The 14,095-nt window shown below is 35.9% G+C and overlaps 1 protein-coding gene across 1 annotated transcript in view; it reads right to left on the bottom strand.

The window, feature by feature from the left end:
• Window positions 1-14,095, bottom strand: part of EYS (eyes shut homolog) — an 811,979-nt gene that overhangs the window by 473,711 nt on the left and 324,173 nt on the right. The window contains 2 exon segments of the mRNA XM_033053725.1: window positions 9,598-9,719; window positions 11,985-12,182. Of these exon segments, the coding sequence (XP_032909616.1) occupies window positions 9,598-9,719; window positions 11,985-12,182 (320 nt within the window).

The following is a 14,095-nucleotide window of genomic DNA, read 5'->3' as shown; positions in this document are numbered from 1 at the left end:
TGGAAAGCAGCAATCCTACTTAAGCAAAAGTTAGAACTGGCAGATGGGGGTCTTCATCCTCAGCATGGAGTACCCCCGTACTGTCACTTGCTGTTCTTTGTTGTACTGCTGAGTGCCTCAGGCTCAGCTGGTTTGGACACTTTTTTGGCGCAACTCCCAGTCCCTCATCTGCTACAAGGACAGTGAACCTGTTCTGCATATTCATTAAATAAAAAATATGATAAAATTCATAAATTCTTTTCATGCTTTGTTGCTTCTTGGTTTCACCTCAAGGGGAGTTCTGATGGAATTATCTTTTTTTTTGGTCTGTTTTTGGATTTGGTTTGTTTGCTTTTTTTATTATTCCCACCACGGAAGGTCTAGCAATTTCTGAATAAAAATCATGGAATTAATTGATATTTCCTCAATTAGAAAGAATTTTTAAAAAAGGAGGGGTGGGGAAGGGAAAAAACAAAAGTGGAATGCCAAGAATTATTTCATGTCACCTGTGTATCTCAGTCATTCTTGTTCTCCAGACACTCAATGGTTCCACTGAGCATGTGTGAATGAGTGAAAACCAAACATGAAATTCACAATTTTTCCAAGGGAAATCGCAGTGGTACTTATACTTTGGACTAAACTAGAGGTATTTGTTGAGAAAGTGACTCTACATTAATGTGGTGAAGCTTTTACTTTAAAAAATCTGCTTTACCTATAAACAGAAACATCTTTTTATACAACATTACCTCAAAAAGACTACTAGAATGAAATAAGAGAGATACAGTGTCTGACTAGAACAGAATTAATCTGGATAGAAATACAACTTATTGACACATTCAGGGGGTGCTGGCTGGTATTAAAGCTGTACTGAAGCAAACATAGTAATACGTTTATGCAATATATCAAGTCTTTGCCTTAGCATAAAAAAATCATAAATTATTAAAAATGCTGGTAGAGAACTCTAAACAAGCTTTCTTTTTTTATGGCAGACCCAAAAGGTGATGAGGATGCCTTTAAAACCTTGGCATCGTGTCTCAAAAAGGCAAATGCATATGTAATTACTGCTGCAGAAAACTTTTGGTTAACCCCAAAAACACATATGCCCCATGTGTGTCCCTGCATAGGGCTTCAATATCCCTTACAAAACACGTTTGAAGGCAGGGCTTGGAGTAATGTGGAAGAGTAATGAAGTATTCAAAGGCTATCATGATTATTTTGAAAGGAAATTTTGGTCAAGAGTTTTGATTTCAGTCAAACCCACAACTGGCATAATCTCGCATTTTCACAATTCCATAATAGACCTGCAGAAATCAATTAATATGATAACTCACTAAATGAATGAAATGTTTTCCCAGTGCTTTCCAAGTCAATTCTCATGTAAAAGGATAAACTATTAGAATAATTTTGAAAATTACTTTTTTTTTTTCTGAGAAATATCTCAGCATATTTCAGAATTTTATGTTATGCAAATAAAACATATTCTATACAATCAGAGTATATATTTAATATAATTTGATTTTTAATTTCTTTTTCTCTGAGCCAGGATAGCTAAGCAACAGAAAAATAAGAACAACTCACAACAAGTAACTTAGTGCCTAGTAGTGCAAGACCTGGTAAATTGTCACAGGTGTTCTTCAGCTCCCTCTTTTCTATTGTCATAAACAAAATAGGATAAAGGTGAAAAGACAATGAACAAATTAACAAATCAATAAATAAATAATACTGCAAGATATGGACTCTGGCAGGGTCACCTTCTACTAGATCAGGTTGCTTCCAGGGATGGGGCATCCATAGTTTCTCTGAGGGGCCTGTTCCTGTTATTTATTACACTCATAGTAAAAAATTTTTAGTCAGAATCCTTGGGACAGAATATTAAAATCTAAAGGACAACAGATTGGAGAACTCTAAAATAACATAAAATAAATGGGATAACAAATCTTTCTCTGGGCTATTTTCCTTTCCAAGCACTATGTAATTTTGCCAAGCCTGAAGAGGTTAGCAGCTAGAGGGACCTAATGAACCTAGAAAATGACCTCCTAGTCTTAGTCTTTGGATGACAAACATTAGTACATAATTTGTCAGTTGTACACATTTTATGTGAATTATTTCCCTTTTTAATTTTTTTTTTAATACAAACAGAAATAAGAGACTGTTCTTTATTCCTGTAAGACTTATTTTGTTGTGGAAGAGACACCATAGTGTAATTCATATTTGATGGAGTAGGAGTAACATTCACATTTTCTCTAGGAAAACAGGTGCAAAACTATTTAATATACTTTAAGCAAAAGAAAACATCTTTCCTGCTGTATGGAGGATTTAGGCTATTTTAAATTAATTCTTCCAGTTTATTATTGTATGTTGTGTAGCAAGGGAAACATTCAGAGAGTGACTGATCACCTATGAATTTCACCATTTAACTTATTTCAGGAAAATTTCCTTGAGGACCCATATCTTTTCATGACCTTCTGCTCTATAAATCTGCTAAGTACATACAATTATGTACTTATCTGCAGATAAATAGAATTTTATTCTTTTGTAGAATTCTCTTCCCTATGAATCAATGACATTTTTGTACTTCCAAGTGTCTGTAATATCACTGTCAGGCTTTTAATGCCTTCAAAGGTACAAACTCTTCGTTTCCCACCTTAAACATAATGTTAGTCTTCATATGGTACACAAATCAAATTTAGGGTTGTGTTTTCAACAAGTAGGCCACAGTTCTCCAGCTTCTTCCTTATGTTGTGAAGTTCTTCACTTCTTTCCATGCTGTCACTGATTTTGTCTGTCCAGCCTCCTCATTGCAGGCAAAATTTAAAGCACACCATCTGGGACTACCTTCCTGTATCTTTACTGCATCAATTTGCCTTCTGTTCACAAGTCTCATTGGAAAGCCAATCTTTGACTTCCATTTCCTCCACTTTTGTGACTGTTTTATTCATTCTGTAGGGTATTTAAAATTTAGCTTATGAAAGAGGAAAGAGAAGGCTTTCACTTCTATGATATTTACTGGCATTGTTTGAAGCCACAAATTTTTATATATGTCTGCAACTTCTTTCAAAAAATTAAAATAAAACATGTTGAAACAATGTCAGAAACAAAACAAATAAATGGAAATATGATACTTGTTTGCCAAAATCAACTTTCAATTAGATGAGTAAGGCATAATATATCATAATCACTCTATCCAAGTAATGTATAATAACTCAGATCACTACCAAGGACATTATCCTAAGTCAGTAAATCAATAGTTAATTTTGTGTATTCCAATGTCTTTCACTGAACTGGACTTAATAGAGCATAAAGGAGTACACACAGTAATGACCAAATTTTCAGTCTTTTTACTGTTATATTCACTATAGTACAAGGCAGAGGAGGGAGGCCTTTCAATAGATCTTGAAAAAAACTTTTATATGAAGGCTTTTTTTTTAGCTAAATATAAGTGGGAGATGAAATATTTCAGGGATGGTAAGTCAAATCTTCAGGGCAGCACAGTGAGTTGTATCAGCAGTAAAACTTTGCAAAAGTACTGATGCAGTTGCTAGTTTTTCAGGTGAACTACAGCTGCTGCATAGCTCTTTTCTAGGATGTATAATTGGCAATATTAAAGTTATTTGTCCAGCATGCACAGTTTCACCACATGGGTACTCTCAATGAGGTCAATGTATAAGTTTAAGTCACATTGAAGTCAACTTGAATTTATTTGACCTGGTAACCATTAAGGGCTTGTCATTTGTTATGTACACTGGATGCCATTTATGGTATGTGGTCTTTGAGTTAAGCTGAAGTTTCAGACCAACTTCTGTTGCAGTGCTTGTTTGCTTAATTTAAAGCTTAGAGAATTTCCATGCCCACAGAAATCTAGAAACTTCACTGATGTATGACCTATATAGCCTTTTATTTCCCTTATAGTATCAGACCACCTGCTCTTGTTGCACAGGAAGATGATCCTCCTGAAGCACCTTGAGTGCTTCTCGATGTTTTAAAATAAGTTACAGCTTTTGGAGATAATTCTTTTTCTTTTCTCTATTTAGCATGAAGTACAGAAAAATCTGATTTATGAGGAACTTAAGTGTAGAGTGCCATTTTAGGAAATTGTTTTAAGTTAGTCCAAAACCTGACTAATTTTGTTTTGGGTAACATAAGCTGTTAACAGTTAGCCATTGTATAGTTTAGTCCGCAATGCCAGAGTTCCTTTCAAATATTTTTCACAATTTATGCAATGAGCTAACCTATATGTGTGTTACGTTCTTACAATTTAAACTATGGAACAGGCCTTCTATCTGTCAACTCTAATTTGTTTGTTATAAAAAAATTTTGTAGTAGTCTCTCTCCATCCTTTATATAAGCCCTCCATACAATCCAGAATATAAGTTCTTAAAAGACCTGAATTACATGATTTTGCCTTGTTATAAGTACATTTATTTTTTCCTTACCAATTTAAAAACAGAAACCAAGCAAGAAAATATTTCTTCTTCTCGTTCAAATTGGCATTATTCTCCATTATTTTATTGGACAGCTCATTTCGATAAAATTAAGTTTTATTGAAAGAGAAATAATTGCCTTTTAAATCAAGTAAGAGAGTTAACCACAAGAAGGATATGGGACTGCAATACAAGTATTATCATACAACCATAACTTTACCTATAGTTTATGTTTTTTGTTTTCCTATGTGGTATAGAGAAATAATAGCTTCCAGAAACAAAGCGCTGAAGGAAACATCTATTATAATTTTCTGCATGGATATCCACATACACTAAAGTGACAGGATTTGCATTATGATTTGACATACAGAACAGCACAAGCAAAAACTGAAGTCAGAGCTATTGTGAAGATACTATTACTTTTTATTTTTTAAAAGGCAAATACCCCAAAATAATATTTTATGTTATATGTTCTATATACAGTAATTTCACGACTATAAGGCGCACCCTTTTGACCAAAATTTTGGCCCAAAGCCGGAAGTGCACCTTATAGTCTGGTGCGCCTTATACATGGGCAAAAGTTTGGAAATTTGCCAACCCGGAAGTGTGAGCCGCGAGCCGCGGGGGGAGCCGGCAGGGCCACGGCTGCCAGGTGGAGGTGGGGCCGTGGGGCCACAGCTGCCGGGTGCAGGAGGGCTCGGGGGCCTGCGGTGCCCCGGCAGGCATGCCCTGACCCCATGGAGGCAGTGCCTAGTGGCGGCAGGCATGTCCCAGCCCCGGGGAGGCAGCACGGAGTGGCGGTGGGCATAGCCCGGCCCCGTGGGGGCGGCACGGAGCGGCGGTGGGCATAGCCCGGCCCTGGGGAGGTGGCACGGAGCGGCGGCGGGCACAGACGGCCCCAGGGGCCCATGGTTGCTGGGTTGAGGCGGGGTCTCAGCCAGCAACCGCATGGGGGGAGCTGAGGGTGGATCCTCGCTGCAAAAACTTAGTGCGCCTTATAGTCCGGTGCGCCTTATGGACCTGAAATTACTGTACATTATCTGATCTTAAATAAATCATTAGAACAACATATTTTTGTGTATTGCCCCACAACAATGCTTTGTATTATTTTAACTTTTTAAAGTAGAATTTGCAAATTACTCCGGGGAAACCCTACCAAAAGGTAGCCGTTATTCAAATGCTGGCTGGGCATCAGTATACACATGGAAGGTTTGAGTGATTGCCTTTGATGCATGTGTGTTGTTTTATTCTTTCTTCCTCCTCTTTCCTTTGCTTGTTAAACTCTCTCAACCCACTAGTTTTCTTCTGTGTGCTCTTTTCTGTTGTCTTCACCATCTCATAGAAAGGACCGAGTGAATAAGTGGCTGTGTAGTCCTTAGCTGGCAGCTGGATTATCCCCTCATGAGTGTAATTTCTTGTGCCTGCTCCTTCTGATGCATTGCCAAGATAGCATTGTCATCTAATTTTAAGGATCTATATTATACCACATTACCAACACCAAAGAGGAAGGATACGTATTGCAAGTGTCATTCTGACAATGGTAATTCACTCTTACCTTGAAAAAATGCACCAAAGGTATTTCAGCTGCTGGACTGCAGAATGAAGATTTATTAGCATAAGGGTAGCTGATTAATTATTCCAGAGCCACCAGAGGGTCTAATATGACTGACAGTGGCATGTGCTGTCATATAATAACTTGCTAGTATATAATTCTTGGAGAACTGGAATTTTCAGATGAAGTAGGAAATCAGAATCTACTTATGCTGATGTATTTGTGTTATTAAACTTTGTATTTCACCTATCCTGATCTCCCACCAGAGAAGATTAAATTAGATATTAGGAAAAATATCTTTAAAATTGTGTCAAGCATTAAAACAGGCTGCGTAGGGAAGCGGCTCAGTCATTATCCTTCAAGGTATTTAATAGTGTGTACCTGTGGCCTTCAGGGACATGATTGAGTGATGAACTTGGCAGAGCTAGGCTTACAGTTAAAGAACTTGAAGATCTTTTCCAATGTAAATTATCCTATGATTCATTCCACAGTTCAGTTGTTTATTGCCACCCCCTTCCTGGAGAGCCAAGGTAAAGCTTGTGAAGTATATGTTGCAATTAGACTATATGTTGGAATTCTTTCTCACATTCAGATCTTTGGTCTTTGACTTGTATAATAGGGCTGCTGTAATATACCTTTGGAAGAAAATGGTATTTGATGCAGAAATTATGAAACTCCTGAGATTTCCATCTCTTTTTAAATCTTCCTTTATTATGCTTCAGTTGCTTCCTATTCTCTAGTTTTTTACCTTTTAAAGGAGGATGAAGAAGGAGGATGAAGACAGCTTATATTGTTAAAAATTAATTTTCTAGGAGATTGACATTCATTATCTGTTCTTTTACAGCTGCTGCGGCTAAAGAAAAAGGAATGGGTCTTCCATTTTTATGAATATATGTTAATTCATGAATCCTTTTTGTGTTGATCACTGGGAATCTTGATGTATAAACAGATAATATGATTTGAAAAAATGTCAGTACTCTTTGATAATGAATACAATAAGAGGGACATAGTACGTGAAATAATATAGTCTCATATAAACTGAATAATAAAATCACTTAGTGAACTAGTGATTCACAACAAGTAACAACTTTTAGGTCCCTTTCTAGATTCAACTTAAAAGATGATCCACATGAAAGTTATTTCAGAAAGGTATATAATAAATGTTAGTTTAAGTAAATACTCTGGAGAAGAATAGAGAAGGAGAAATGTAAATATTGAATAGAAATGAATTATTATTATAAAGCAAAATAATACAAGAAAGTCCCAATTTCTTTTCAAAATAATTTTTCCACTTAGAAGAACCCATTCTGGTTGGTGGGGGTGGTTTACAGTGAAATTATGTTGCCAAATATAATGCCAAAGTACAATGTTATAATGAAAAAAATGCTGAGGATTTAGCCAACATCAAAATGAATTCTTTCACATAAATGATTGTTGTGATGTTGACATAGGTGAGCAATTTTGAAATAGCCTGAAAATGATCAACACAGAGTCTAATATGACACCTTGCCATTAAGTTTCTACAGTATTTATTTTCTGCAGATGCTATTATCCACATAGATGTTTTGAACATCATGCTTTCTCAGAAACAGTGAGTTTGTATGGATCTCACTGATTTGGTATGCTGTGTTCCATTTAAAACAAAATTGCACAGGCCCATAAAAAACAAGGTGAGGAATATAAAAGAACTACAGAACAAAAGTAAGCACAAATAATTCAAGGGAAAAAGGGATGAAAGATATGTGAAGAAAAAATTAAAACAGTGTTTGAAATTACAGTGAGCTACTATTCTCTGTCATCTTAAATTTTGCTCAAAATATTAAACTTTTCTGGGTCAATATTGGAACTCATTTGGTGAAGCATAGCCAAAATTCTCAAGGGGAAAAATATATTCAATGTTTAAAAATAATATTTTTCTCCGTTTCAGATACCAGGTTTTTTAGGGAGAATGTTGATCAAACTGCATATAAAACTCCATTTTGTCAGTCTCATTTAAAGGATTAGCTGCAGTTAGGAATAGTACCTGAAATGTCAACACATGCAACGCTCTCCTAGAGAATAAGACAGTACATGATTGGAGGCATAAAATTTATTTTGTGGAATGCACTCTAACCAGATTTTAAGATGGTAATATGTGTCCAGTATGAGATCTTGAAATAATAATTGAAGTCTAGTGGTAGAAAAATGCACATTTAAAATAGCATCCAAAACAATAACAAAAGTTTCACAAACTGTGGTCTCTGTATCAAGCACTTGATTTTGTCCAAGGTGTTGAATAGTTCTCAAAATATATTAAAAAAAAAAAAAACCCAAAATATTGTACAATACATAAAGAGTTCTAACTGGTGAAAAGAAGCAGCTCTGGAAATCAGAAAATTTGAGACAATTCTTTTGAAGCAGCTAAGTTTGGTTCAAGTTTAGGGTATAGTGACAATTGCAGGTTACCCTCAGGATTTGTCTGGAAAAAAATCCAATTTCTTTATGCATGTACTAAGACAATCAAGCAAGTAAAAAAACAAAGAAACAACTGCAAAAAAGCAAATCAGTCAAATAAACCAACCAAGGGAAACCCTCCAAACCCACACCTTTCATACACTTCAGGGCTCCTGAAATTGCAAACACCTTCAGCAATAATGTTACAATACCTACAGAGTTCTGCAATCCACCCAAAGTGAAAATTCAAATGGTGGCAGCTGAATTGTGGGTTGTGCTACCTACATCCTCAATGATCCTTGGATGTGCTTAGATGTTTAGCTCATTCCATAAATAGACACCTACATTTAAGTTTCATAATATTATTTGAATTCTGAATTTATCAATTTAGTATTTTCACAAATGTGCCTGTTGAAACTAGAATAAGAAAGAAGAATAAGAAATAAGAAATAACTAGAAACTAGAATAAGAAAGTCTTTTTATCCACTTTTTGTTTTGTTTTGTTTTTTTAACTGATCATTTCTCTGACAGCCTGAATGCTTCTTAAGGAAAATATTTATACTCTATGGTCTTAGTGCCTCTGTTGAGTACAATGAGAACAAACTGATTCTTGGCAGATTCCTGGAAGGAGTGACAGAGAACATGGTGTTGAAGCTTACACAATGTGAATCTCTGTCGTCTTTCCTCACATGGAGGAATCAGGTGATACAATGATTTTATTTCTGAGAAGACATAAGTTATTTCTAACACGTTTCATACCTCTGAAACTGATATATCTGAGGAGTTTTGAAAACAAGTGCTGAAGTACTTGAAGTAAATCAGTTTTCTTGGGTAGGATACTTTTTAAGTCCCTTTGAAGCCAGTGTAATTGGTGTAAATGAGTATTCCTGTCACTTATAATGAGGTCATAAACACACCCAGTAGAAAATTTTATGTGCCTTTTGAATTCCCTGCATAACCACATTGACCCAGTAACTGCTTTTAAATAATAAAAACATTCCTCTTTCCCACTGCCTATAAAATTACAAATAAACAAAAAGACCAAAACCCAGTGTCTGAAAAGCATAATTATAAAGCACTTGATATGTGGATGTATGGATCAAGAGGAGGTTTAGAACTCAGAAAAATATTGCTTTAGATTTTAGAATGAAAACTTAAACATTTTAATTAAAAAAAAAAACAAAAACAAAAACAAAAACAATTGCTACTAACCAGATGTAGATCAACACATGTAGAATTGTGTTCACAAGCGTTGACTATGCAGTCATCAATATCTTGCTCACATTTCAGTCCTGCATATCCTGGGTTGCACAAACAATAGAAGCCATCGACAACTGCAACAGAGACAGTACTTTAGTACTAAGAGTTCTAGTAACTGAATGCAGTAAATTTACTAAGTGCCAGTTATGAATACTCTCTGAAAAAGATTAAGACCAGCTTTACTTAAATGGTGTCGACATGTTAAAAAAATAAAAATAAATTAAATGTGGTCTCAAAATATCTTTTAAATATGAAATATTCATGTACTGCATTTTACTTAAACAGTAGAAATATTTTGATTCAAGAGTTATAAATTAATTAGTTAAAAAGTGATGTTATAAGTAATGAGTAATTTTCCATCACAAAACAGTCAAAAAAGACATAGGATTCTATCTTTAAAATGATCTCTAAATAGGATATGGCAGTTAAACAATGTTTGGTTTATTGGTTGTTTTTAATGTTGTTATTTTTGTTGCAAGGAATGCCTCATATTATACCATGATATTAAGGGAAAACTTACTGGAGTTGAATTTTTCTATGATGTATTTCTTAACAAGATAATCATAAGAATCTCATCTCTTTTTCATCATTAGTGATCCAAATGGAATCTTTAGAGTGCTCCATGCATATATGAAGTTCATGACAGCAGTAATCACACTTCTTGCAGGCGTGCATTTATTTTAACCCCAAAGGAGTCCCTGGATTCTTCATTATCACTGAGATTTACCATAGAATTGATTCTACAATCATGTCTGTACACACAGCTGCTACTGTATTCATTAAATGCTTTAAGTCCTTCGGCACAGGAGCATTATTCATATGCTAAAAGCTTCCCATCTTCCTTAGCATTCCAGCTTTCTGCAGCCAGTTCACATGGGGTAGAGGAACTCAAATGTCCTCATGATAAAACTCAAGCCAGAGGTACCACAAAGACAAGCTGTTCTCCCCAAAATTGGAACTTTGTCAGCATGAAGAACTTTAATACAGCTCATCTGAGTGAGTTAAAAAAATATCTATAAACCAATGCAGACCACATAGAAAACATCTGTAAATGTAAGAGGAAATAGTCTTTGCTAGATAGAAGATTAATTCATTCACCTTATTCCTTGATAAGGAAAGAAAGACTTTTAAAGATATTTTATTGAAACTGATTTTTATTTTTATTTTTATTTTATTTTAATTTTTATTTTTACTAGGAGAGTTTTAGACAATGTTTTTAGTAATTTGGGCTCAATTCTTTAAGATCTCATGTGAAACCAGTAAGCTGATTAGGTCTGCTGAAAATTTTTTCTGAAAAAATGCATTTAATGAAAGTTCTTAAATCATCATTCTTTTTTGAAAATGGATGTGAGGAAACAGGAGAGAGATGTAGAAGAAGACAAACACAGTTACTCAGTGCTTAAAGTGTGGCCCCTATGACGAAAAGTTGAGTCAACCAAACTTGCTTTGTATTAGACCTTCAAGGAAATATTCACAGCAGGAGGGCTATTTAAAAATAACTTTAAGGATAGTCACAGAAATGACAGAACTGAAACTCCTTAATAGTACTAGGAAGTACTATGAGGCAATGGCCAAAAGTTACAGCTCAGGAGATTTGGATGGGACTGGAAGAGTTTGAGAATTGCCAGAGTAGTTAATCGGTGGAATATGCTGTCCCAAGAAATATCTGTCCCTCTTTGAAGGCTTTCAAAACTCAGAAAAATCCCTGGCTGACCTGTTCTAGCACTGCTAATAGCCTAGCTTCATGCAGGGTTGACTACATGACCTTCAGATGTTTTTCATCTTTCCAGTCAGCATTTTAAGATCCTCTGAAAATTACTACTTCTACTTTTTTTTTTTTGACAAATATAGAAAGTGTCTGAAAGATGGTAAGAGCCCTAAAAAACTGTCAAGTACACCATACTAAACTTAGCCTGCCAATCCAGACAGAAGGTAATTTGGTATACCCTTTCACATTAGTTTGAAATTAAACAGAATTTTTTTACTTATTAGAATTATGACATGTAATGCTCCATGAGCTCTCTTTAAGCACCTGAATATTCTCTCATGAAATGCACAATCTAAGATGTTTTTGGTTAATTTAGGTATCAAAGGAGACAGCACAAATCTCATTAAAATTTCTCATTAGCTAGAATTCTGACCCCCTGAACACAAAACCCCCAGTGTTGGGAGTTGAGGCATTTTGGCAAAAAATAATCCTTCAGGTACAGGCTGTGAAGCTTCAGACAAGCTAAATTTCAGTAAATTATCCACTGTTTTCCCCAGAGCAGCTCAGCAGCTACAGATGCTTCAAGAGAAAGACTTCTCTACAATAAAGTGAGTAACCACACTGAACTCACTGTCATAGCAGTATCCGTGGAGGCAAGGGTTAGAGCTGCACTCATTGACATTGATCTCACAGCGTGGACCTGCAAAGCCCTTCACACACTGGCAGTGGAATCCAAGGGGAAAAACGTCCAAATTCATTTCTTCTATGCACACAGCTCCATTCTCACAGGGATTGCTGGCCTCACAAGGCCTAAACTCACAGTTCAAACCTGAAAAAGAAAATGGCAAAGCTGTCAGTGTTAAACTAATGAATATATCCCTGCATCTGCTGCCTATTATAAGCTTGATTTTCTTTATAACCCTGCTTAAAATCGAGTAGAAGGGTCTCAGAGATACATATATGTATTTTACCATGCAGAAACATTTATTTGCTTGTTATAATAATAAAAAAATAAGACAATTTATATTTTGGTTCTATTACTTCATATGATACAATATGTTTTAAAATCTTAATAGCTATCTCACAGGTTTCAATAGATAGGTACATCTCCAATCATTTGTCTTTACCCTTGTGCATTAAATGGCTCAAAAATACAATTTTTTAGAATGTATTTAAAACTGATTAATGAATTTTGATTGAAGCTTCCTGCTATTTTGTCTTGATAACCTGTTGTCACAACTACCATGTGAATTGTTCATACATTAACCAATAATACTGAACATGAATTAAATATATGTAACATTGTATCTGTTCTGCTTACCATCAATGAATACAAATTATTTTACTAAAAATGTACTTATTTAATCATGAGTGAATGCCTTCATTATTTATAAAAATTCCATACAATAGAAAATTTCACAGAGCCCCATTGTCCTCTTTCCTTACCGACACTCTTTTATAGCAGATTATGTGCATTTATCTGGACTATCTAAGGAACTCTGTAATTGTGGATCTTGGTGTGGATGGTGTGGATTGTGGGTCAGAGATGCCCTCATCTAAATCTTTAATTTACAATAATTAGATAAAAAGAAATTTAAAGGCTCTATATAATGAGCCTGAATTTGTTAGACCATAAACAAAACTGTTTCATGTTTTTGGTTACTGATAATGGAAATGAGGGGGGCAGAGACAACTGAGATCAAATGGATTTGGGTTTGTAAATCTGCCTGCCTTTTCCACTCAGTGTTGCTGGAGGCAAGTCTGTTTTTTCAGGCTTACTTTCAGACAGTGCATAGTGACTCTCAGGGCTGTAACAAACTATACACAAGCCCCTCTGAATCCCTTTGAAGCCTTTCCATGACTACTGAAGCTGTGTCTATGCTATGCTTTCTGGTGGAGCTTCCCAGGATTTGCTGCTCTCTAGGCCTCCATCACACTGCGCCAGTGCCCTTGCCCCAGCTGTGGTTGCCCAGCCATTCCTTTCCGCAGCAGTTGAAACAACCTCTTTCCCAACAACATCTTTCCATGTCCAACAGCTTCTCTGTTCCTCAGACTGGCTGTAACCTTAACCCCATGATGGGCAATGTGACACTACGAGACAAAACACCTGGGTAGTCATGTGGGAGATATAATGCACACAGTTATGCTTGGGTAGGTTGATCTTGGCAATGACACATGCCCATCCAGCCACTCTCTCACTCCCCCTCAACAGGGAGGTGGAAAAAGTAAGAGAGAAAACCATGGGGACCATGATGAAGATGGGGACATCATTTACAAATTACTGTCATGGACAAAATAGAAACAACTTGAAGAACACTGATTGAATTAACTGATAATTAAAACTAGCATAGGATGGCGAAACAAACAAACAAACAAAACCACAAAGCCAAAACCACTTTTCTCCACCCCTCTTTTCTTCCCAGACTCAACCTCACTCCTTCACTTCAGACTCCTCTACCTCCTCCTCACCCATGAATAGCACAGGAGGATGGGGAATGGAAACTGCGACTCTCACCCTTTTGCCCTGTGTCATTGCAGACCCCCAATAGGCCCCAGCTCCTGCTAGGAACCTTCACAATAATGAAACAAACTCTGTCCAAAATGCCAGCAGGATTGTAGGTGAGCTGACTGCTTACTGTAAAACAGTCATCTAAGGACTGAACTCTAAATGCTTTTAATTACCATAACAACAAGAACAGAACTAAGGCTAAAAAAAAAAAAAAATCCAACAACACTTTGACC

The sequence above is a fragment of the Catharus ustulatus genome, chromosome 3 (genome assembly GCF_009819885.2).
Source record: "Catharus ustulatus isolate bCatUst1 chromosome 3, bCatUst1.pri.v2, whole genome shotgun sequence".
NCBI lineage: Eukaryota > Metazoa > Chordata > Aves > Passeriformes > Turdidae > Catharus > Catharus ustulatus.
The sequence above is the reverse complement of the archived record's forward strand: the minus strand, read 5'-3'. Positions and strand labels throughout refer to the sequence as shown.